The 26,136-nt window shown below is 28.8% G+C and overlaps 3 protein-coding genes and 1 long non-coding RNA gene across 5 annotated transcripts; 2 read left to right on the forward strand and 2 right to left on the reverse strand.

Moving 5' to 3' along the window:
* Positions 1-226: 226 nt before the first annotated feature.
* LOC132925269 (solute carrier family 53 member 1-like) lies at positions 227-5,647 on the reverse strand. The gene is made up of 10 exons (XM_060989682.1): positions 5,120-5,647; positions 4,890-5,043; positions 4,575-4,822; positions 2,260-2,521; positions 1,827-2,191; positions 1,603-1,750; positions 1,336-1,530; positions 1,088-1,257; positions 807-940; positions 227-736 (listed from the first exon to the last, which is right to left on the reverse strand). The coding sequence occupies exons 1-10, from the start codon at positions 5,186-5,188 to the stop codon at positions 481-483; spliced, it is 2,001 nt and encodes a 666-aa protein (XP_060845665.1). The 5' UTR covers positions 5,189-5,647; the 3' UTR covers positions 227-480.
* Positions 5,648-5,715: 68 nt separating this feature from the next.
* LOC132925277 (uncharacterized) lies at positions 5,716-16,976 on the forward strand. Its single transcript, XM_060989688.1, has 6 exons — positions 5,716-6,418; positions 12,909-12,998; positions 15,414-15,539; positions 15,644-15,762; positions 15,899-16,067; positions 16,163-16,976. The coding sequence occupies exons 1-6, from the start codon at positions 6,221-6,223 to the stop codon at positions 16,520-16,522; spliced, it is 1,062 nt and encodes a 353-aa protein (XP_060845671.1). The 5' UTR covers positions 5,716-6,220; the 3' UTR covers positions 16,523-16,976.
* Positions 16,977-17,594: 618 nt separating this feature from the next.
* LOC132917269 (uncharacterized) lies at positions 17,595-23,872 on the forward strand. 2 transcript variants are annotated; one of them, XM_060977924.1, is made up of 2 exons: positions 17,595-18,412; positions 23,532-23,872. In XM_060977924.1, the coding sequence occupies exons 1-2, from the start codon at positions 18,274-18,276 to the stop codon at positions 23,822-23,824; spliced, it is 432 nt and encodes a 143-aa protein (XP_060833907.1). In that variant the 5' UTR covers positions 17,595-18,273; the 3' UTR covers positions 23,825-23,872. The 2 variants fall into 2 exon arrangements, with proteins under 2 accessions (XP_060833907.1, XP_060833908.1); XM_060977925.1 differs by having other exon boundaries at positions 23,535-23,872.
* LOC132917271 (uncharacterized) lies at positions 22,455-23,629 on the reverse strand. The gene is made up of 3 exons (XR_009660264.1): positions 23,505-23,629; positions 23,005-23,187; positions 22,455-22,902 (listed from the first exon to the last, which is right to left on the reverse strand). It is a non-coding gene; the product is annotated as an uncharacterized LOC132917271 (long non-coding RNA).
* Positions 23,873-26,136: the final 2,264 nt, after the last annotated feature.

Raw genomic sequence — 26,136 nt, forward strand, 5'->3', positions numbered from 1 at the left:
AGGAACATTAACAAATAATAGTAGAGGAATTAATAGATTAGTTATGTAGAAAACATGTTTTCATTACGTTGAATTGACTATTATTAATTTTCTAAATCACAAGAAAAAAAAATAAGGCAGGCATCAATTTCCCGTGTATCCATAATAAAATCTTAGCTAATACTATATACCCAAGGTTAATTGAAAATATATTATACTACTTAAATAAACTAGAGATCACAGTATGTAAGTGTATAAAATCACTTCAGTACCCTTTTTTATTTCTTTTTAAGTAATACATTAAGCAAATTACATTCATCAACAATACGTTCTAAAAATTAAATTAAATTCGATTGTTTTCGACTATATATATATATATATATGTATATATATAAATATACTTGAGCTTACAAAGTCTATTATTAAGAATACAATATATTTCTATACAAAATGTAATGGAATAATAAAGTAGAAATATTTTATGTTAATTCTTTATTTGGTTTATTCAGTTAAATCCAAGGAATATGAATTCTGATCAGTAACTAACTGCAACTTATCTTCTTTTAAAGATTTCTTTGTTGGTAAAAGTTTACGTTTCCGTCTGTTTGTTACACTCATATCTTCATCCATCATACGTACAATTTGAGCAGAATCAGAGAAATCAATTGGTGCTATTGAAATATCTCTCACTGCTCGGAACTTACCGCAATTGTTTAGATGTTCATTTTCTAAGCGGAAGAAATTCCATACAAATCTTCTGTAAATAATAATTAAAAATAGATTTTTAAAACACACACAATTTGAGTATATTAAATTGTAGTCCTTACCTAAAAACTTCAAGAGGTGATACTAAAGAATTAGCCATTTCAGTACTTAAAATACCATTACTTGTAAGTATGTATTGTGGAACCCATAATAATCTAATTACGAGGTCTTCAACAATTGCAAAATAATAATAACCCTAAAACATATTAATTTATTTTTTAAATTTTACTCCATGTTAAGAGATTAATGGCACAATTTAAATGTGTTAAATTGAAAAAAAAACTATACATATATCTATTTATTAAAAATTTCCTTTTAACTATAAAATAAAAATTAAGCTCACTGTATTATCATATACAATCTCTTCTCTTAAGAATGTATATTCTCCAGAATTATTATTGAATAAACCCCAGTCCATTTTTACATCCCAGGTGTATGTATAAATTGAACTTATCACAGAACAAATAATCCAAAAGAAAAAGAATGGATTGTCATAACTATCTGCATAATTATCTATAGCAAATTAAAAATATTTTAATTTATTTGAATATATTTATAAGCAATAAACATACAGTCAAAAAGATTCCTTACTTTTTGTTTTTTTCAGCAATGCTCTAGCAAATACAACAAAAAACGTTGTTGAATACTTTCCAGCATTAGCTAAATGTGGAAATGTTTCACCAGTATCCCTGTAACGTCTAATACATTGAGCAAACCGAATCCAAGCAGGAATACAATTGACTATCATTTTTGAAATAAAATATTCTTCAACATTAAATTTAACATCTAAAATTGTTGAAATACAAAATTAATATGGACCAATTCAAGAAAAATATTTTAAAATAGATTTTGTTTTACCTGAAGTTTGATACCAATTATTATTGTAAATGTAAAAACAAATCAAGTAGTGAGCGTCGAGCAGAACAGTTACAAGACTGTTCAATTGATCAGCAAGCCAAAAGTCAGCAAATCCAACATAATAAAATGGGGCACAAGCCATTCGCCACTAAAATATAATTTTTATACTTGAAATATTATATAAAGTAAAGAAAATTTTATAAATATATATATAACGAACTTACTACTATACGTAATAGCCAAAATCTTGCTTCAAAGTAAAATATTTTAATTGGGTTAATCATGAGCAGTGTAAATAAAATTACTAAGGACAATGGATTTATATATGCTGGTATACTCAGAGCATCAGAATATAAATAACCTAAAATACTAAGAGCACACACAACACCAAGGATTCCTGCAATTTCAAAAAGGTGTTGTTCAGTGACATGCTTTCTTGGATCCAGTTCGAATATCAAGACATGATTAACACCAGAAGATCGCCATCCATAAACATTTATGCCCATCAGAAAAAGGAACTCTATTATAAGGAATGGTCCACGATATAAACGGAATGCTTGTTTAATGTTGGTATTTTTTTCAAAAGTAGCTAAAACAATAAATCAAATCTTTTTAAAAATAATTTTTTTTATACTTATAAGTACAATGTAAACTCACCAGATATGAAAATTGCAACTAGCAAAACAATAAGGCATCCTAAGTATAATCCTACTTTAAAAGTGGTCCAAGGACTTTGTGTTTCGCCTAGAGGTGGAACTCTAAGCCGTTTCATAGCTTTTTGACGATCACCAAATTCCAGATCGTGAGTAACAGTATGTTCTGTTTCATTAATTAAGCGTAATATGTCTTTATTTGTATAAAAATGAGATATTTCTACTTGTTCTTGGCGCCACTTTGCACCACTTTCTTTATTCATCAACTAAAACATATAATTTTTTTAAATGTAATAATTTAGAACAAAATGTCAACACTAAAACTTTTTTGATAAAAATGTCAAAAAAAAAAATAAGAAATATACCTTGGTCCTTTGAAAACTTATCTAAAGTTTTGTAAATGTGAGAAGGTTAACATTTAATACAACTGATTCTCTAGTCTAGATACCTTATATATTATATAAGCTTAATTTTTTGTTTTGTTTATTTACGATAATATTCATTTTTATTGAATTTAATGCTAATTGTATTATTGTAAAATATAAATGAAACATAAAACATAAAAAAAATAATAAAGGAGGAAAAGCAGTGATCCATTTATTAAACTCAATTATGCCACTGCTTAACCAATAAATTACAATCTATACTTCACAGCAATTACATTTTTTATGCATTTAATAATACTTCCTAAGTTGTTAATGTGACTCATAAACTAAGCTGTATAAATTATAAAGATAAATCTTAAGAAAAAAATAAAATTTATAAAATGTAACAAACAATTTTTTTTTTAATTGTCAGATTCCAATTGTATCTTTAATGGGCAGTCAGTTGGGTAAAATTCTTAAAGTAAGACACTAAGCTTTTGCCTAGTTGAATATAGCTAAAAAAAAAAGTAATAACATTAAAAGAGGTTACTTAGATAAATGTAATATGTTTAATCAAGAGATATTGTTCATTGCAGAAAACTATAATAGTACTAAGAATGTAATATCTGAAATATCACATTTAATATTAGTAGTTAATAATAATGAAATATGACACAGAATTGATAAATCAATAAAATTTAAACAAAAGAAGACATTTAGATTAGGTTTTATAATGATTTAAAAGATAAAATCAAAGTATGATTATTATGTTTACTATTACATAATTTATCTAGGCTTATTTTAGTACTAAAGAAAAGTGTAAAATTTAAATTTAGTGATAAAAATATTTAAGTATAATTGTTTTATCTGAATAATAAAATTAATGTTAAATTATTAAAATTTTAATATTTAATTTTTGTATACATATCTATGAGCAACACATATAATATATATTAATTTAATATAAAAATATATGTTATGCAGATAAAATCAAATAATTCAATTAAATATTAAGATTTGTTGCATAATTTAAAATATATATATATAATATGTTCAGCTGCATAAATAGCAAAACTATAAAAATATTTATAAATTATTAATATCATCTTTAGTAAATTTTTAATTCTTAAACTATCACAGTAATTTAAATACCTAATGCAATGTTGTATCGTCGTATGAAAAATTGATTAATTCAATGGTTCGATAACATTTAATGGATCATTAGTTCGTTATTGATTTATTAAATTTTAAGGTGTTGTTCATGCAATTCTGTAAAGAGGTATTTATTTTTTTAAAGAAACAATCCATTAATTTTATTAGGTGTAACAATTATTTTTCTACTATAACCTAACCCAGCAAACTACAAAAGTAATCATATACTTCCAGTAATTTCATTATTCATCTGATGTCGTCATACATAATACATTAGTATTGACAAAAAAAGAAGTAATTTAAATTGTATAAACATAATTAGTTGATTAATTTATTATTGACATACAAATTATATTTGTGTACAAATAAAAGATTGGAAAATAGCTAATAACTATGAACATTTAAAACCAATGTGGCAATGTCTACAATTACTTTTTGTTAAAAAAAAAAAGAAATACTGATAATACAGAATTCCAATAAAACTAATTCAACATAATATTTGTTAATCAAATAAAGAAAGGCAAATAAAAAAAATTATAAGCGGATTAGATTATAAGAAAGTAATTAGAAACTAAATGATAAGGTATAATTGGGTATACAAATTGATGACAGTAAAAACATTTGAGATCACAGTTTATCAATTAAGTAGGTAATAATAAATAAGTATTAGATTCTAAAGAGTGATATTAAAATCAAACATAAGAAATAAAAATATTTTACCAAACCTAAGAGTTCAACAACACAATGCTATGAATTAAAAAAAATAAACTTATACTAAGATATTATTTATAAAAATACAAACCTTATCATGTTTTTTCAAAATCTTTTTAAAACCTGTATAGTTCAGATTTTGGTAATTTTGCAATAGTATCAAGCTCAAATAAAATTCGCTGAAAGCTAATTTAAGCTCTTGTACTTTGCGTTGAGGTAAATTCAGTTTATTGGAATCAGACTTTTTACCGTAATCTTTCATTTTGATTGCAGTGGATGAGAGCAAGTCAAGCTCATTCTTTAATGTTGCAAACTTACGCATTGCTTCAGCAAGTTTTTCTAAAAAATCATCATAATACAATATAGGTTATAAAAAATTATACTATTTAGTATACAGTACACAAACCTGAGTAGAAAACATTGATTTTAGCCAATTCCTTTTCGCAATACTGTAAAAAATGTTCGTCGAATTGAATGAAACGGCGATGCAGGTTTTCGGGGTCCGTGGACTCTACTGAAGGTGCTTCTTCTATAATTTTGTAGAGCATCTCTTTCATGTCCTAGACAATAACAGGAGGAAAATAGCAGTGAGTCGTGAGTACCGTGTAAAGATTGGCGGGCTCTCAGTATACGTACCTCGTAGTTGATGTACTGTTTCCGCCATTCTGGCGTGATGTGAGCCTGGAGATGTTCGGCGAACTTCATTTCGGTGGAGACTAAAACAATACTAGCGTAGCTTGGGCGGGGCGAGAGGTGGGAACCGGTGGACAAGTGAAACGAACGAAAATAAAAAAAGAAAAGAGGAAGAATGCAAACGAGAAAAGACGTTAAGTACCTAAGATCACAGCGAGTTCAAGTCATGTGTGTAAGTATATCGGAAGTACTAACCGCCGTAGTACGACCGATCGTGTGCGCAATACGCCGATATCGCAACACTGCGATGTTAGTCGCGCCAGTCGATGACGGAGAATGAAGATAAGTGAGAACAATAATTTTGAAGTGCTGTGTTTTTTTTTTTTTTTTACCGTCGACTGCGATAACCGCCGCGCTTGATAAGTGATAACCGAACGTTTCGCGTGCACGCGGTCGACGCGGGCAGAGCGCTCGTGCGGACGGAACCGCAACCGCGATAACCGTTCGCCGCCACCGCCGCCCGCCCACCACCGGGTGCGACCGAGTGTGTCGCGCGCGTGGCGCGTCCGGCGACGGCTGTTTTCGTCGGCGCTATCGTTAGCCATCCGTCGTCCAGCGTCGTCGTTTCCCGTCGGCCGCCGATGCCGTATGCGGTGCTTTTCACGTCCGTGGCCCGTGCGATTACAGCGACTCGCGACAGTTTTGTTGCGCGCGCGCAGTGGGGGGCCCATGTGACGTTTTGAATTTTTTCCGTTTTTATTTTTGTTTGCCCGGCCGCCGCGGATTTTTGCGGAAGTCTACGCTGTCCGTTTGAGACCGGGATCTATATTTAATCGCATTCCAGCGGGGCACGCCACCGGAGTACCGGACATATTTTTTTTTCGCTGGACCGTTTGGCCTAGTTTCAAGAAAAAATAACGCATATAGGTAGTATACAATATTGCACGAGGTGTAATAATAAATTGTAAAAGGTCGACGACTCGAGCACGCGTGTGTGAGAGTGTATATGCACCGCTGCAATCGTTTCGTGTTTGTTTATTGCCCGTGAAACGACTACGACGACGGTGGTTCTCGTCCGGGTGGAAGTGTGCGCCGCTACCGGAAATGGAAAGAAATCATTATTTGTCAGGTTCGTTTGACGGTCTGTCCGACGGCGACCGGGACCAATACCACAATCAACGGCAGTACTTCAAAAGTTCGTTCGCCAAGTCCATGGCGCTCGAGACGACTAAGTCCCTGAACTTTGCCGATCTAGACTTGACCGGCAACGAACGGTACAACACCGTCGGATCGCAGCGGAAGGTAATTAAAATTTAAAAAAAAAAAATAACGGATTCCCTCATTTTTCGTCATCCCGAACAAGGTTTTATGATTATCGTTATTGTGTATCGTACTATTAAATAATATATTATTGTCTAAACCTGAGGCGTATCTTTTCACGATGTTGATTGACTTCACGTTGCCGCTGACCGGGTAAATACTAGTTGCGAGATAATAATATTATTACCCACTTCGCCGTACGTGTCAGATAAGCGAAATGGGTTTTGCCCGAGGCGTGGTTCGATGTTTACCTGCGTTATTGCAGTTATGCCATTGACCGGTTGCTAGGGGGGATGGTGTTAAATTGGAGCTCGGAAAAAACTTTTCGTTATTATTATGGGAGGAACCCGGCGTTCCGTTTGTTGTGTCGATTCGAAAGAAAAAAATTAATTATTCGCGTCGGTTTATGTTGATGAGCTCGGAAATGTGGTTTTAGGTATTTCTACCCAACAATTTTGGTATACCTACCGTTATTAAATTTTTTTCCCAAGAAGTCGGCAATATAAAAAAAATGCAATTTCCGGTAGGTATCCGCTTACCGACATGTTTATTATTATATTGAGAATACCACCTGATGACCCTGATTAGGGGAGGGGGAGGTTTAGTTTACTCGTGTTACTTACAATTTCCAAGCGTTTTAAATGTTTGTTTATTTTGGCTATAATAATTATTATTATTATGCATATATATATAGTATTCATAGTATTTGTATTTTTATAAATTAAAACTATACAATAATATAGTAAAAAAAAAAAATGAATTAATGAATATAGTTACAATTTATAAAAACCTTTATATTTCATTATGTATATTGTTTGTACTTAGTAGTATTACCATTAAGTATAACGATTAACCTCGTAATAAATTTAAATTTTAAATAATTATAAATTTCTAATGTTATTTTTATCAATGTATTTCGTAATTTTTTGTTCAATTTTATATACTGACATATTATTGTCATTATATTTTACGGCATTTTTTAATCACAATAATGTTAAAAGAAAGATTAGAGGATAGAAGTTTATATATTGGGTATTTATCAATTTATTCAGTAGCTGATATAGGAAGAAAATATTAGTAGGCTAGACACAAAATTTGCAGACATATTATAATAATATAAATTTAATACTCGTATCTGTACATGGTGATAACTGATAAATATTGTGCCTAGGTGTCTAAAAACTCAAGTACTAACATTTTTTTTTTGAAAATTTACTGATATATTCGAAAAAGAATCTTTCATATACGTAGTCTCTATAATATACGCCTGGCTGTTTCTTATACCCGCTACTATTTTATTATTTACTTGTGTACCTACTTAATAATGATGCAAGAGGTTAAAACTTAAAATATTGTTGAAGATGCAAGATCAAAGAACCATAAAAGGCTTGATTTGATTTGACCATGAATCAAATAAAACCGGTTTAATATGTTATCTTTTTCTATGCATAATCGTAAAATATTAAAAGTAACCTTTAATATGATGTGTATAATATATATTATATTAAAAATATTGAAGGCGTATGTAAATGTATTGATAATTTCGAGGATAATGTTATTTACACAATAATTATTAATAGTTGGCCGTTAGGTATTTATAGAACATTTATTTTTTTAATGATTTTATAAAAACTTGGGTCTATAATTTGTATGATGTAGTGTTTCTTTCTAATTATAATCATCATACAAACGAAAACTTAAATATTTCTTATCAAAAAATTATAGCATTATAGATAAAGATATTGTTTTATAGGTATTTCATTGCTGTGTTCATTATAATATAATTTACTAAGCACTTAAATATTAAGCTTTTGTTATAGCCTAATAGTTTATCATTCTTACGCATGCCAAATTATTTAAATTAAATACATTTATATTTAGACTTCATTTGGATGTTACCAGAAGTTTTATCCAAGTAGGTACACACTACATATCAGATACTACTAATACTACTAAATCAAGGCTATTATTAAATATTATAAAATAAATAACAAATTACTGATTTGAGATTTGTTGGATTTAGATAGGTATTATAGTTTGTTTAGATACCACTATGACACTATACCAGTGTTAATTTTTCATGTGATACCTGTTGAAAATAGGCGTTTCTTATAATATGTAGTGTGTAAAGTTAATTACTAATAAGTACGCATATAATATAGCATACCGACACAAAATACTCGTTTAAAAATGCATACTTTATGAACACTAATGTTTGTACTGTTTCTAGTGAATAACTGAATATGGATAATTTATAATTTTATAATATGAGCCATGATATCTTGAATAGAAAGTACGTGGAGTGTAACGGTTTAAAGGTCAATTTTACATTCGGTTATTGTGTCAAAAAAGTTAACAACGATATGGATACTTAGATAAAATTATGTATTAAAAAAATGTATTTTTTGTCGTTGGTAGGTGGTAGTTATATTATTTTTGTACCTACCCATTATTCATAAATTCATAATATAGGTAGTTGTGTTTTGTATGGTATAATAGTTACCAGTTTTGTCCCTAACATTTATGAACATATTTGTCTTGTGACCTACCTTACCATTTCACTGTTTTTTCATAAATTAATTTATTTGTAATTAGGTAAACACATTAAACAATGAAAATATTATAGAATAATTGACAAATAGAAGTTTTCTAATTATTAACTTCGTTTTTTTTTTAAAAAGTATACCATATTATATTTAAGGTGTTTTTTATAATATCAGAAATAATATGTTAAATAGTCAATATGCAGTATCTTAATTATTTATAAAATAATTTGGTGAATAAATACCTATCAGTGATAGGTTATCATTTATTACTTGAGATCATCCTATACGCGCATTTATTGTTTCCGTCTTAAACGCATATTGTATTTAACGTAATTAATGTTAGCAGAAAAAATTCCTTTTAGGAGAATTCATTTTACTCTTAATTTTCATAATATTTAAGTAAAGTAAATTTTAAAATGCTCTTAATTTGCTTAACTTACTTCAAAATTTAAATATTAAAGATTTTGATTTTCTGTAATTATCTATCCATGGGATTATTCTTAATTCTTATTTTGTATCTTTAAATTTAGTAAGAGACCAATTTATTTCAATATTAAAAATAGCACAGTATTATTCTAAACGTAAAATGTTTTCGTTATTAATTTATAGCTTCGTTTAAATTATCGATTTTATAATCACTGCAAAAAACTAAAAAATAATGTCAGTGATTATTAAAAAATCATTTACTGTAATTTATAATCAATGAAAATAATACTGTTACAATTACAAATTAGATGTTAGTTTGTTACACATTTAATAATTCCGTACTGCCCATAACGAATTTCGGATTATGATATTGAACATACAAGTATAGGACCTGATTATTATTATATTAATATTATAGTAAACCTATTAAAAATCCTGCACGGGGCAGATCTTGTATTTGGTAATCAAGATCTGGGCCGGGCCGAAGTTAGATTTATATATTATACATAGGTTCATAATATTATTATTAATTGCTATTTGATAAAACAATCCGGTAAAAACGCGATGTTTGATGGCTTATGATATGAAATTAATAATTATGTATTTTGATTATCTCATCAAGTTTAAGTTTATTTTTTTGGGCTTCCCGTTTATGTTTAACTTTATTGACATTTTATTATATCTATGTATAAAACTCGCCATGCTCTGATTAGGACTTTTCGGCGTGTTTCAATAGGATTAATGTATTGGGTAATATTAATACATTTATAACGATATGTTTTGAAGGTTTTGATAGATGTATTGTTTCTATAAAAATGTATTTTACTGCGTACCTGTGTACTTAATTTATATATATTATATATATAAAAAAAAAATACAAATAATTTACAAAAAATTACCCAGACCAGGCAGGGCACTATTCCAAAAACACTGGGATATCCGCTATCCTGACTAGGACAGTAGGACGGGCTTACTCATGAAAAATTCTACCCGTGTCGGATTGATAAAAAACAAATACGGACTTCCTCGATCCAGGCTGCAACTTTTTGGCCTGTGCAAATCTCTATTATCTACATTAATATACTGTTATTAATTTTCATTTCGGCCCCTAAAATAAAGTTTTATTTTTAGAATATAGTTATTAATTTATTATAGTTTCATAATATAATAGTTTAAAGTTATATTTCTAATTTTCAACCATGAAGACTAGAATATAAATCTTTTAGCCTTCATGATTTCAACTGATGAGTTTAGACAAACAAGTAGACAATATCAATAATATTTATCTAAATTTAAATGTTTTCATTATAATTAAATTTTAATATGTTACTTAATTACTCTCTGATAACTTTTGCTATGTTGACATTTTATTATTGTTTCAATTTTTAACTAAATATTACTGCATTTTAAAAGGATTAGACATTATTGTAATGACATAGTAATAATTAATATTATAAGGAGATTAGAGGTGTTCTATTTCCAACGTATCGATTCGTTTAGTGCATAAATTATTGATGATGTAAATTATAATAAAACATGCATTATTCTAATTTTTATAAAAAAATTTAAATATTTAGTAAAATTTGTTAGTAGGTTTTGTCTGGGATCGTTCATTTTAGTACCTAGCGTATAGTTTGCCAATTTTACGTTATTTGGGTTCAAATAATGTTAGGATAATTAACTGAGATGAATATATGATATACAATTATGTACATACTTCGTATAATTCATATAATTATCTACGTTTATGTAGAATTTTATTATTTAGATATTTTTATTTTTCAAGAATAGGATATTTAAATGGTGTTAAAGATGTATCCATTTTGCTAATGTCTACAAATTAACGTAGAACCCTGAAATAATGGAATATTTTTTACCAAAATTACAGTATAAAGGTCCGCAGTAAAAGTAGCGGTAAAGAATAGCCGGACACAGTGTAATTTATCAACACCACGGCAGTTTGCAGGTTTTGCATTTTTTAAACGTTTTTATCTTGAAACACTGCCATTGTTTCCGGTAAGTGGCATACATCAGTCAGTACTACCCCGGATATCTACAACTATATTAGCAACAGTCATAAACTTATTATAATTATATTTGTATTTCATGGGAATTTTCGAGCAAAAAATACCGTTATAATAAAATTCAATTTGAATTAATATATGGTTCCAAATTATTATTAACTGTACTACCTCGGACAAAACCACGATGAGTTAAAAGTATTTAAATATATTCTTAAGTTAATGTTATAATACATTGTTGGGTTTATTTCATTGTTCCATTTAAGTTATTTAGTTAAGTATATCTAGTTCTTCAAAGTACTTGGTATAATACTAGTATACTCTAATATATAGTAGAATTTGCTGTGGTAAGACTAAAAAGTTGTTGATACGTCAAAATTATATTTGAAATTGAATAAAATTAGTAAATTTCGCGAAAGTGAATAGTAATGCATTGAGTTGTGTAATAATTATCAAATGTAATAGTTGATATGATCACGATAGGATCACGATGAGTTTGAGGTCTATAATATGTTACAGATAATATGCCGTTGTTTATAAGTATTATGCAAATACAAGAAAATACCTATCTACATTATAATGCTCTTAAATCAAGTAAAGTTTACACATATGAACAGTTATCATATAGTGTTAAATATTATGTACAAAATATAAATAAATAATAATGACGATAGTCGCCATACTACTCGTGTAACGTTACTAAGTAAGTTTGAATGAATTAAATGAAAAACTATAACTTTAAATAAAAATGTAGTTTTTATATAGTTTATATTTTTAAAAACTGTTCGATACATCATTGTTTTCTTTTTTTTTAATTTCCATAAAAATTATTAAATAAACTTTCGTTCCCGTTTAATTAATGCGATGAATAATTAGACCATAAAATTATCATGGTTTTATTTTATTATTTTTAACGCATTTTATGAATGCGTTTAGCCCGCAGAAATTACTGACGCGTCCTCTAGTCTAAATTGTATAAACAGTATATTCTACGTGTATTCATTTCCACACTAATTTCCTATGTAACGCCCGTATGTTATACAATTTTCTTCGGCAAGAGTATAATTCAAATATCTATGACACACAAATGAATAGTTGATGAAATGTGATTGTTACGTCAGACAAAAAAATTGTTAATACTTGAATCGTCTTTACCATTATTACTGTTATTGAAATTATTTTGTAATAATTTAGACAACTTTCTCCATGAAAAATGTCAAGTATTCTCGATATTATTCATATATTTTCTGGCACTATACTATTAAAATTCCATTGTTGACGGTATATAGCATTATTTTAACTGTGAATATGTATATCGTTTATACATAATACCTATCTTATTTTTTAATATATTATGTTATTTCATTGTAGATATTAATTATATCTATATATATTTATATGGACGATTAATGTTAAATAAAAATATTATGCTGTTGATAACTAATTTGATTAATATATATGAAATATTATGATTTCTAGGTAAATAGAAGACTTTCTCAAAGGTTTGAAACAAATGAAAACAATGAATCGTTCGAGTTTATTAGAAAAGAATACAAACATTTACAAAATGTAAGTAACTTCCTACTTAATTTATAGTTTCTTAAAAATATAGAATTAGTTATTCAATGGATATAGATAAGTAATTTAATGTTATTACCTACAAAAAAATGTTCGTTTGCAATAGTATTGTAAAAAAATTGGAAATCTAGTAATCATAGATACTTGAATGATGTTTATAAATAAATAGGTTGAGTTTATTTTTTTTCTAAGTAGGTACATCCACAAAAATAAAATAATTTTAAAATGGCCTGCAGCAAGAGATCATTTTTTCTTTATTATTATGCGAAAAAATCTAGATTAGTTACAAAAAAAAAAAATCGCCGGTAAAATCGCTAGCTTTCCAATTGTACAACTCATTTGTTCATTTATTTTGTGATTTATAAACTAAAAATAAGTACACTATACACCCGTGCATTGATTCAGTAGGTATGGTTTATTTATTTCTCCGTTGACTGAATATAATAAAATAATAACTGATCAAAAAGAGGTAATATTAAACTAATAACATTGTGCAATCCGGCCAATTTGTGGTAGGGAGACCCAAGAGTCTGTCGTCGGTGTACTGAATTTCACAGAATTCGCTATAGTATTAAATACATTATTTTCTTATCGTTCTTAAAATCATAATCAAAGCAAACCTCGAACGTATAACCAGTGTAAAAATTGGATTTTTAACCTTCGAAAATTTTAAATATTACATTATTACATATACCGAAAAATATGTGTATTTGTTGCATGAAATTATACTCTGGTGAATGAAATCAATAGGTACCTATATACGTTTCTTTGAAAACTAGAACAGTATTGAACAATCACTACAAATTTTCTTTTATTTATTACTAAAGTGTAACTTCTTCTACTTTTGCATTGCATTTGCTAGTTACTAGTCGATATTAGCAAGGTCTGTTGCATCAGATCGTATTATGTTTATCTTGCTGAAAGTGAGATTGTTATAAAATTAATAATAATCAGATAATATTATAATAATAATGGCACATTAGTGAAAAATAACTATTCTAAAGAAATATACTTTCACTGAATATTATTGGCTCTTTGTCAATTGTTATAAAATATAGCCTACTTTTGATGTTGTTATTGTTATTGCAGAATAAAATTTGATCAATATTTCTGATTTAAAAGCGTGAGAAATTAATTGATCATAAAACAAAACAATTATGAATAATACTTCAGAATACACCTGCCGTAATGTGGGGGGTTATTACTATTATTTTAATTATTTTTGTTAAAGTAAAAAAAAATGCTTTCTCTCTAGCATTCGATCAATTGCCCGACTTGCATGGTTTTGTTACTCATAATGTCAGTCTGTCACAAATTTCATGTTCATGCATATATAGAGTGTATAATTACACGTATAATACAGCCAGAGCATAATTCCTTTAAATGTTGTTTGGCCATTGTTATTTCATAATAGTATGCCTCAGTACATGGTAAACCTATATTATTATTATTCTGATTCATTACCCGTCAAATTCTTTGTGGTTATTTTTTTATATGTTTTGCTGTAATGTCAACCGTGTTTCAACATTTTTATTAATGGTGGTGGTTAAGTTAGTCTTCGCCAGGCTCGTAGCTATATATTTATGATACTTAAAATGGGCATTTTATTATTTAATCGATTTCAACGATATCGAAATGAAGGTAATCTACTTTAATCCATGTACATATATTTTTTGCGCCTTGTATGAACTAATAATCAGAAATTATTGGACTAAAAGCATTACATTTATTTTAATATTCATATTTATAACTAATATACACATATAATCTGAGCTACTTAAAACACATTTTGTGTGTTGTGTAAATAAATATGTGGCAACAGCAAATATAAGTACTGATACTTAACTGATAGATGCCTATATTTTTTTAATTACGCACTTATTAAATCAAATAATATGCACTCCCGTGACAATCGTATTATCATATTGTTTTATTGTATGTACTCGTTTTAGTCAGAATATTTATGGTACTTACCTATATTATACTTTGTATTAATATTATGAAGAGAAAGTCGCATCTATTATATCATAGAGATCACGTATTCTATATTAGGTCAAGATTATTCATACTTAAACAATTTCGTTATTTATCCTTCGCCCTATAGCATTAACTAAAATTTGGATATTTTGCATTTTGAAAATTGAGTAACCTGTTTAACATTTTGTGCGCACAAGTAGTAAACCCAGTTCCAGAACGGTACAGGATTCACACATGGTTTATCAACCATGACTTGGGTACCCGATGATTTTGTCTTTTTTATTTCTACATTAAACAAAATATAAATAAGTAAATAATTCGTCGTCCTGCTGTATAATCGCCCTACGAAAACCATTATTGCTAAGTACTTATCATGTTTCCCCGTGTTGATTAATAATAAATTACCATTTGGTGTTTTATTTTTGCTAGCTTTACGACGACTTACGTTCCAAACATGAGAAACTGATGCAGAAAGATGCCAATGACCAGGCACCTTGCATCGAGTTGACATTGGCAAAATCCCAAGTAGACACTCTTCAGTGGCAACTTAAACAGGTGCATGTTATACATGTTTATTATAATATATGTATACATATTTTTTGTTGCCATAATCGCATATACTTTTTTTAACACAAATAACTTTTGAAAATTGTTTACAGGTTGAGGCGAGTAATCAAATGTATAAAGCAGTGTTAGAGCAAGTATCTAAATTCTTGGAAAAAGCACACACGTCTTTGAACTCCAACCTCGATAAACCTAATCTGCCCATTAAGAATAGGTAAATTAATATTAAAAAAAAACAATTTTAAGACAATAAGACAATATTATTTATAATGTCTTCATTATATATCTTGAATAAATAATGTTAACATTTTTATTTACCTAATTTATTTGTAATAATTATCTTTATCTAGGAGACCATCACTGAAGAGTAATAGATGTGAATATACAGAAAAGCTTTCGCTAGAAGCTTATAGATTGTATCGCACCGTCCAGTCTATAATTCATACTAAAGAACCAGATCTAGTCCAACACTTGACACCATGCTATAGTACATTATTTGAAAAGAACAGCAATTCTTCAGTAAGTGCTTGTTGGTCACTTGAATGTAACCTCGTTTTATTTTCTAGTGTTCATAGAATTATAATCAGAATTATTAACTGTTATCCAATCCACAGCTCTGCAGTTGTGATTCCTTACCAGCTGTTTGTAATGGTATAAAATGCTTGGAAGTTTCTAGTAGCAGTTCAAATCAGAGTGAAACATCTATTAAGGGATCAGACTTTTTCAAAAAAGAAACTAAGCAGAAGAATAATGTTATAGAAGATGAGAGTGGTTTCTCATCAATCAGTTCACACGATAACAGTAATTCTCCTACTTACCCCGAATTAGGATTGCCACCAACTGGACATTTCCCAATTGATAAAGTTTCAAGAAGATGGAGTTCTGTGTCCACTACGCCTATCAATCAATCATTTAATTACCACACGACTGGAAGTTCAAACACTTCGCCACCTATTAAAGTTTGTTGGGTATAAATTTACAATTAAGTATACAATATAACATAATATTGTATATATGAAAGACTTATGTATTCAGTAATTTATTTTTATTTATTGTTTTCATTAATTTTAGTTAATTTGTTTGGAAGTATTAGCTGTAATTAGCGTGCTTAAATTTTCTTTATATATCATGTTTTTCATAATCTTAGTAGTTAATTTCTAATGACTGTCACATTTTTTTATTTTAATAATTTTATTTTTCTGTTTTAATTTACATATTACCATAGCTTTATCCTTCACTGTGTTTTGCTTAATAATTTATCATTACTTAATTCAGTATAATTTTATATTTTATTTTAATGATATATAATTTATTATTTTTGTTGTACGCAGGATTTGTACTTTAATCAATAATTCTTTTTTAATTTAAAATATAATAATATTAGGATGTATGAACGTACAAATATATATGTGTTTATATATTCCTTAATGAAGTGTATTATTTTTATTTTTTAAATTATTCCATTCAATAGTAGTTTTTATATAAAATATCGAATGATAATATATGCAATATAAATGTATACTTAATATATTTAAATTACATACAAAATTAAATTCATCTTTTCTGATGAAATACGTAATTTAAAGCATTTAACTGATAAATATTATTCAAAACAATAAATTAAAATTGTTTGCGTTGGTTATTCAACTTGGGAAACATATTCTTAGACTGAATCAGTAAGGATTAATGATCCTAAAGAATCTTAGCCATTTCTAGCGATGTGCTACTACCATCTATCATATTTATAAATACCAGTAGGTATACAATATTGGTAGTGTTATGCTCAAGTCCTACCATAAAATATTACAATGTCTGTTGAGTTAATACTTGATTTAATAGTATTATAATAATATAAATATATATAGGTAACAAATAACAGTACCTATAAAGAACAAAAAAAAAAAATGTCGGACATTGTTTGGTTTATCATAATTTTCTTGTTATTTCGACGAGTTAAATTTTATGCATATCAATGCAAGTATTATTGCCGACTTCGATATTTTATGTTCTCTGTATATTTTTATCATGATGTGATAATTTGTTCGTCTCTGCAATTTACACAGTGTAATGACTGTTATATATTATGTTTTCCTCCTACGCACTATATTATTATTTCGGGTTAAAGCGTTCTCCGTTACATATTTTATACGCTGATGATAAAGTGTGAAAACGATTTATGTTCGATTTCTCCCCCCTCCCCCGGTGCGACCGCAAACAAAAAAAATCGTGTACAAAATATCATCGCGCCGAGCCTTATGCGCGTTTTCCTTCTTCCGCTCTCTCCGTTTCTGACGATCTATAATATCGCGTCCGTTTGACCACTGTTTCGTATTATGTGCGACTATTCAAATCTCCATCATAAACAATACTGAAACAACCTGCTCTCTGTCCCACATCCACTCGTGTCCATCAACGACCGTGACCAAACGTAAACGAAAATACCGCGTAATAACTGATAGAAAAAAAAAATATATATTTAATATATACCTATACACAAAATGAAATTAAGAATTGCATTATTCGCGTCCTAGGTTTTTCTATATATTTTTATGTATTATGTATAATATTACTGAAATATATATTTATTTATACTATATATGTATTATATGCGAAGCTGTATATGAATACACATTTTCCCGTCGTTAGGCGACAATCAAAACTCTGTTTGTTAAAAACCCGTTTTTGAAATTTTTGTTGTGGTTGTTATCTGGAAGATTTAAATTGGATGACTGTTATAATTTGGTGCTGGAAGAAGATACGGCATGCGTATGCGGCGTGCAAACGCGTCATAAGTCGCAGCGGTGGAAACAGCGAAGTGGATCATGACCAAGACGCCGTTTATCATGTAGATTTAACCGTAAGAGGTATGTTTACGATTTTTCATATTTATTATTAAAACCATTGATTTAAATTTTGTTATTTGATCATTATTCATTACAGAAATACCTTGTGGAGGCCTATAATATAGGAAATAGGTAGGTATATTATAGGAGTGGACCATTAACTGGCTACATTATATTTCTAAGTGAATTTTGGAGAAAATAATGTTTGAAGTAGATACCCACTAGTCACTACAATTTTCAGAAAAATCCAATTTAGATTATATTTTGGACAAGTAATTTTTAGATTTTTTGTTATTGTCAAAACTATAGATCTATAATATCTATATAAACTTACGGTCATCTTTAAAGTTCAATACTGTTGGAGAACAATACTTAAACTAATGAAATTATTAATCACCTATACGAAACAGAAAAAACAAACATATATTCTTGAGAAGTTACTTTTATATTTTTAATTTTACTTATTTTTTTGTTTTAAGCATTTAAATACATTCGGTTTTATGTTCTTAACTTTTTTTTCGCGATTTAAATTCGTACAATAATAAAAATAATCAGTATTCAATATAATATATACCTATTTGTAATATACAGTATACTGCATACTACATACCTTGTACAATAGCCAATAGATACCAAATTAAGTTGTTTACAAACAACTGTAACAACTAATAAGCAATTTTAATGACAGTTTTAAAATTTTACTTATTATTACGTAGATTAGTAAATGCATATTTTAATACTTAATGGCATTGATAAAATTATTTAGTTTTTAGGTGTATATAAATATGATATTATTGATTGTACTTATAATTTATATAGTCCCAAATTTATTGTGTCTCGTGACAATAGAACGCATTCGATAGCTTATGAAATAGTTTTCGTTAAATAATAATTTTAAATGTGTATAATATAATATAATGTATTAATGTACCATGTACCTATGGTCATTTTTAATACTATTACCGTTGAAATAACGATAAATCGAAATATCCAACTAAACAACCAATTTTAACGGTGTTCTTTTGTACGAGTACACCCTTGACACGAGTTACGGATTTTTAAACGTTTATTATTAGCTGTGGTATTCAATCAAAATTCAATTGTTACTTCATCTCGTCAAATATTAATTATGACATAGGTACTCATTTAATTTTTCTACCTATATATATATTGTAACATGACCATCTGGCAGAAAACTAGTTTTGTTTAAATGTCAATTTGGTTTCAGACGCATATAAATCGGTTTGTAGTTGTTATGAACCGCTACATAGGATTTAACGTTATAATAGGATAAAATAATCGTTAAACAAAGTTCAAATATAATTAGGTACACATTAAATACTATAACCATACGCAGCTATTAATAAATAATATAGTCCTATACGCCACCAACCTTGTACGTTGAGCAATTAAGATTGACTGGTCAATTAAACTATTAGGTTTATAAGTAAGTGTGTATAATATTTAATCACAAGTAATAATCGTTGTTAAAATTAAAATAATAATTGGTTGGCTGGTTGGCAACGTTTGGTATAGTCGGTATAGCCGCATGGGTCAGCCAGGTCAGGTCAATCGATATGTAGATCGCAGTGATAGCACATTATGTGCGGTATAGTACGTCGTAGTCAAATCGATGTGCGACCGGTCACACACTGGACAGTGCACTTGTGCAGGTTTATCCTCCCATAGTCGTGGACGTTATATATATTCGTTCATTCAGTTAAAGTATTTTAATGTCTTTGAACTTGAATAATAAAATATACCTATACGCCGTATAGTATACGGCATACGCCGTAGGTAAGTATACTATGTAAGACACAGTGGGTAATACGTATGGAATTGTTACGTAAATTCATTCGCTGTAAAGTCTGTGTTTGATGTAACAATGCAACGAGTACACGACCTATGTAATATGTGCATTGGATCAAAACGATGCAATTATAATTGTACGCATACGCATTTTGTTGAATGTGAGGATATATTATAATATTATTTACTATACGTTTTTGTAATAAATGACACGGATTCGAGTCGCGGACGATAAATTCAAAAACAAAAACCCTCGAAGGCTGTTTGCTAATGTAATGATGGCCAATTTCGATTTGTTTAAACATTTATTGTAGCCGCAGTTGTATTAATATTTATAAATGTGATTGCGATCACTGACGCCGTTCCATCTGTGGTTCAAGTAATGCTGCAGGCCAAGTCGATTTGCATGCAAATTCTTGACATAACTTAACCACGATCGTTTCTTAACTAATTGTTTATAATTTATAAAACTGATTTCCATTCGGTATGGCATCATTATACTAAGCAATCCAATAAGCAATTTGAACGAAGTGCCACTTTATTCCTTTATAATATAATTTATATTAAAATACACACGAGTATTCTCATTGCTTAGATAATATAATATGTAAATCTTAACATTTTATATTTTATTTTATTATTATTATTATTAGTTTCTTCTTACTTCTTATTTATATCGGAAACGAGTAGGTACGATCCATATCTACAAGTAATAATTCTAATGCACTTTTCATACGCACTTATATAACAAATAGGTAGGCGTATATATAATGTTATTGTAGGTAATATAATATATTGTACGTAGTTAATGTAACCGTATAAAAAATAATCACATATAACATTTTTAATTTATGTTTGATGATTGGGTAACTTTAACATTTTATTAAATCTTTGACTCTAATTTTAAATTTATAGCAGATAAAAATAATAATTAATGCTTTAAAATGTGTAATCTTGATAACAATAATATAATATTACTCGATGTATCTTAATTTGTAATATGATGTATACTATCTATATCAAAATATTACGATTAGTGATTTCAGTAAGTACCTATCTATTTTCTTGATTTAGTTGAAAACTAATGTCTAACAACTCTAACATTATGAAAATTATATCATGTACCTACCACGCGACTACATATTATTATAATGCATATACGAGTAATATAGCCATATCGCCATATAGATACAAACAATTAATACAAAACGGCGATTTTCATAGTTCAAATAATATAATATACGTGTACAATATTTTATATATTTATTTAAAAACGCTTTAATTTAATTATTCTAAATCCATAGAATTTGCATCAAATTATTTGCTGTCTTGCCGGATAAACCTCAAATTTATTACGTATTATTAATTTTAAATTATGGTTTAGATATTTTGTTTAATGATAATCGGATTGTTTTACTTCTTGTTTAATTTTTTTGATAATTTTCCGTTATAAAAAACGTTTTGAAACCCTGCTAATTTTATCACTTATTATCAGCTTGTATACCTAGGATAGATGTTATAAATATTCAAAAACTATAGTTTTTGTAATTTTTAAAATAATGGAATTAAACAATGTAATTAGGTAGGCACAAGCTTGACTTGTTTTCAACGGATATGATAATTATTATTTTGTTTTAAATATTTTACTATTTTAGTGAAATTGAAAACGCATTCACTGGAAATCATTTCCTTGTGTCTATAACTACCGATGCGTATACTTAAATTATTATAATATAAACAAACAATATATTTAATATAATATATTTTTATGTTGCTACAGAATTTCAAATTATTCTCGTGGGTAATACCAATATAGTACCTATGGTTTATTTTACGGTTCGAGTTATCGTCAATGTTTTCGATTCGTTTGAATTTCATATCGGTCATAATATTTTACATGTAGCCACGTTAGTAATAATATGTGATTCACTTCACGATAATAGATGATTGGGGTAATTCTTCCAACAGTAATCTTAGCCGTTTTTGAGTAAACCGAAATTTGAGATTTGAGATTTCAAATTAAAATAAATACACAACACGACGCTGTCGTCAGTCAGCTATCCTTATTATTACGTTTGTTTATAGTTTTACTTTCCCATCATATTTTATATTATTGTTACCATATAATGTCGAAAAACGAACGTGTTATACGCCGTCTAGCAGCTGTTGTCACAATATGCCACTATACTATGGTAGTTTATGGACAATATTATTTTATGTTGTGTGATGTGTATGCGAGAGTACAATGAATAGCCGCACTCAGACACCGTGACCAAATCTAAACTATGCGCAGCAAAATGAACAAGTATAATACACCAACACGCAGTCGAAATTTTTTTGTTTTACATTATTAATCTACGACCAATCGCAGTGGTTTTAACGTACAAATCGTTTCTGTACAACAGAGCTCGGTCTAGTAACAATATGTATACAATATGTTAAGCAGGTCGCAGGTGTTCAGTGTGTCTAGGACACTATACAAATTTTGTAAATTCATGTATCTATTTATGCATATTTAAATCTATTACATTATAATATAATGCGTTAATGTTGTATTTCCACAACCGGTGTACTTGGTCAATATTTAGTACTGGTGGTATTTGTCTTGCCGTAGAAACAGTATTGGCACATATACAATATCATTGGTCATTGGTACTCTTCCCGATAATTGCCGGTAAATGTGACAAAAGTCAAAGTAACAGCTAATATACAAAATACAAATGAATATATTTGACAAAATACTAGTTTTTTGAACACTATAATATGTAGTATAGTATTAATATTATATAGTAATTTGTAATTACTTTCCCATATACTTGGCAAGTACACCGGTAGTGAGAAACCGGCTTATACTAATGGCTCTGCCGCCTACTTGCTTCGATCACCGATCCTCCTCACCCTCACTATATTTTCACCGAGGTCTTCGTCACTGGTGAGTGGTCACTCAAGGGTCACCTCATCTGCTTATTGAAATTTAATACGAGTATCTGCAATATAAAATATTTAAAAAATATATATTTGGTAGATAAAATATAGAAATTATTATGTTAACATATTAGAGACGTATAATAAGATAAAAAAATATAATTGTTTAATTTATTTAAAATAGTATAGTAATGCCAACATCCATCACACTTGTTAAAATTAAATAAGAAAATTGTTTGGAACAATAAATTATTTAAAAATGATATATGCACTACACTTAATAAGATAATAAACAACAAATTTTAAAAACTATAAAATTTAAAGGATACAAAAAAAAAGGAAATAAATATCATTTTATTTTGATAACAACAATTATTACAATTATTATTGTTGTGGCGTTTGTTAGCAGCGGGGGAGCAAAACCCGTCGGTCCACCTGCAGGTCATCAGTACAATGCCGCAACAGCGGCGCCGCCCGGACATCCAGCCGATAGGCATGCGAAGATTCGCCGACCCGGAGAAATTAGCGGCTGTATTTAAGGCTTGTAAAGAGCTCCGGGTGCCGATCGACGACGACCGTTTCAAAGACGCCGACGATGACGATGGCAGTGGTCCTGCGAAAGAGAACCGCAAGAATGCAACACGAACCGCACCGAAAAACAAAAATAATATCGATAATACCGACTCGCAGCGACGATAATATCGGCAGTACATAACATAATAAATTATCAAAATAATATAATAATATATTTTAATGATATTGTGATATTATGACGTGGGTTGATGTTGATTTTTTTTTATTTTAGCCGTTCATCTGGCTTTACAACGTTAGGTGATCTCGATTTTCAGGTAAGTGGTAGATACGCCAACACTGGAGTCGTGATTTTATTACGTAAATTCTAATATTCTATAATTATTGTTTTTTGAATGATTGCACTATTATTACAAACTGCATCGGTCAATGGTCATCATTGTCGACAATATAATTTTACATCAACTCATTAAGAGTACGTGTCACCAAATCGTGCATGCGTGCAATTTTCCTAAGATCAAAGATAGCGTTGTTTTCCATATTTTTCGCGGCGTCGTTAGCGGCGGCTTTTGATTCTACCCATTTCCGCGTTAGAGTGGATATTTTACATAATTATAACGGTAAATCTAAATAGATATAGTTACAGCTAAGTAATCATATAGTTTGATCGTAGATTCAAAACAGAAAAAAGTATTAATAATAAATATATTATACTCAGTTGATATATTATATAGAATCAAAATAAGAATATTTAATGGAAATAAATCTAGAGAAAGCATTGAATACATATATAATAACCATTTTTTCACCTGGTAGAAACGTTATGATGGTATAATTGTACACTCTTTTGCAATTCCTTCATTTCCTTTATACATTTTGGATAACCCTAGATATATGGTGTCTGTGTAATTAATAACTGCAGCAATGAAACAAGATTATAATACTGAATTTAACGTTTTCGTTTTAGCATTTATTATATAAATACAAATAATACATAATCAATGGTTTTACCTAGTTTTTTCGTAAAATGTCCAAAATCCTATCAAATTACGGATATGGTCTTAACCTCTTAACTCTTAAATAGTCCAATACCCTGGGGAAACAGTGGTCCGGTCAATTGATTGTGTTTCGGGGTTACATTTTCTCACCATGCAGCGACCAATGGTTAATTCCGTGATGCTACTGTCTAGACGACCAGTACGCGTCACTGATGGCGACGGTTGAGCTGATATAGTCGTGAGAATACATGACAATTGACGAGTGTTGGTCACCACTTAGTTGGATTCTCTCGGTAGACAAAGTGTCAGAGTATTATCAATACACTAATGAACCAATAAATAATATGTGCGTTTGGATGTTTGGACGACCGTTTGGTTCACACTTTTGTGGTGTAAAATTACATTAGAAATAATATAAACATTTTGCCTGTGTGAATTGTTGTACTCATGGCCAAATAAAATTTAGTAGGTAAAGTTAAGCCAGTTGCTAGTTTACTACGGCAAAACACATGGTGCGGAGCAAGTTGTTTTGTATGCGTGACTGTTCATATATTGCGCAGCTATAGAGTAAACTGTCAACTTAATAATTTTAATAAATTCATACTTTCTATTTTAAATATGAAATAAGTTTTTAGATGCTGTTTTATCAAACCATTTTTTAAGTTTTTAAAATTACACATTTTCATATTATAAGTTCCGGGTATCAGACATTTTTTGTGTGACAAATTACTACATAGTACCAAATAATTTTTAATTCGAAATGGTCATTGCAATGCACTTGGGATAAATATAATATATACATAAGTAAACCTGTAAAACTATAGAAACGACAGAACCCACTTTATAAGCCCAAAAAGGAGATGTGCTCTTGCACACCTATAGGTACGAACTATCTTGAAACAGCTATCCAATGAAGCAGTGACCGTGGCAATTCTAGCTGATCTATGTAATTTTTATTTTCATTTCTATTATTTCACTTTGGGTTTTTAGTATTAAAATAATAAAGACAAGCATCGCCTATGAGCAGTATCTCTTAAATTGGACCTCATAAAATTAAAAACAAAATTTATTCGTATTATTTTGAAACCTCAGACTTTATTAAAAATATAGACAGAAAATTAATTATATCAAATTCATTTCCAAAATTAGCTGGGTAAGTAACTATTTATGTATTATATTACCTATTCAAATTTGGTACCTATTTTATTATAATTTTTGTTACATTTTAGTATCCAAAGTCTAACTTCATCTTTAAAACTACAGTAAATGTAATTTTTTAATAACAAAGAATGAAAGAACATACAAATATATCATATGAAAACCTATTATGTTCAATTTTATTAACCACGAACAAACAATTGAAAACCCGGTTATTAAAATATAAGAATGGTAACATGTTTACTTTATTTATTATCAAAATTAGTTCACTTATAATATGAAATAGTATATATAAATTATATATACCTAATTTATTTAAATTAA

This window comes from Rhopalosiphum padi, chromosome 1, assembly GCF_020882245.1.
Source record: "Rhopalosiphum padi isolate XX-2018 chromosome 1, ASM2088224v1, whole genome shotgun sequence".
In the NCBI taxonomy this organism is placed as follows: Eukaryota; Metazoa; Arthropoda; class Insecta; order Hemiptera; family Aphididae; genus Rhopalosiphum; species Rhopalosiphum padi.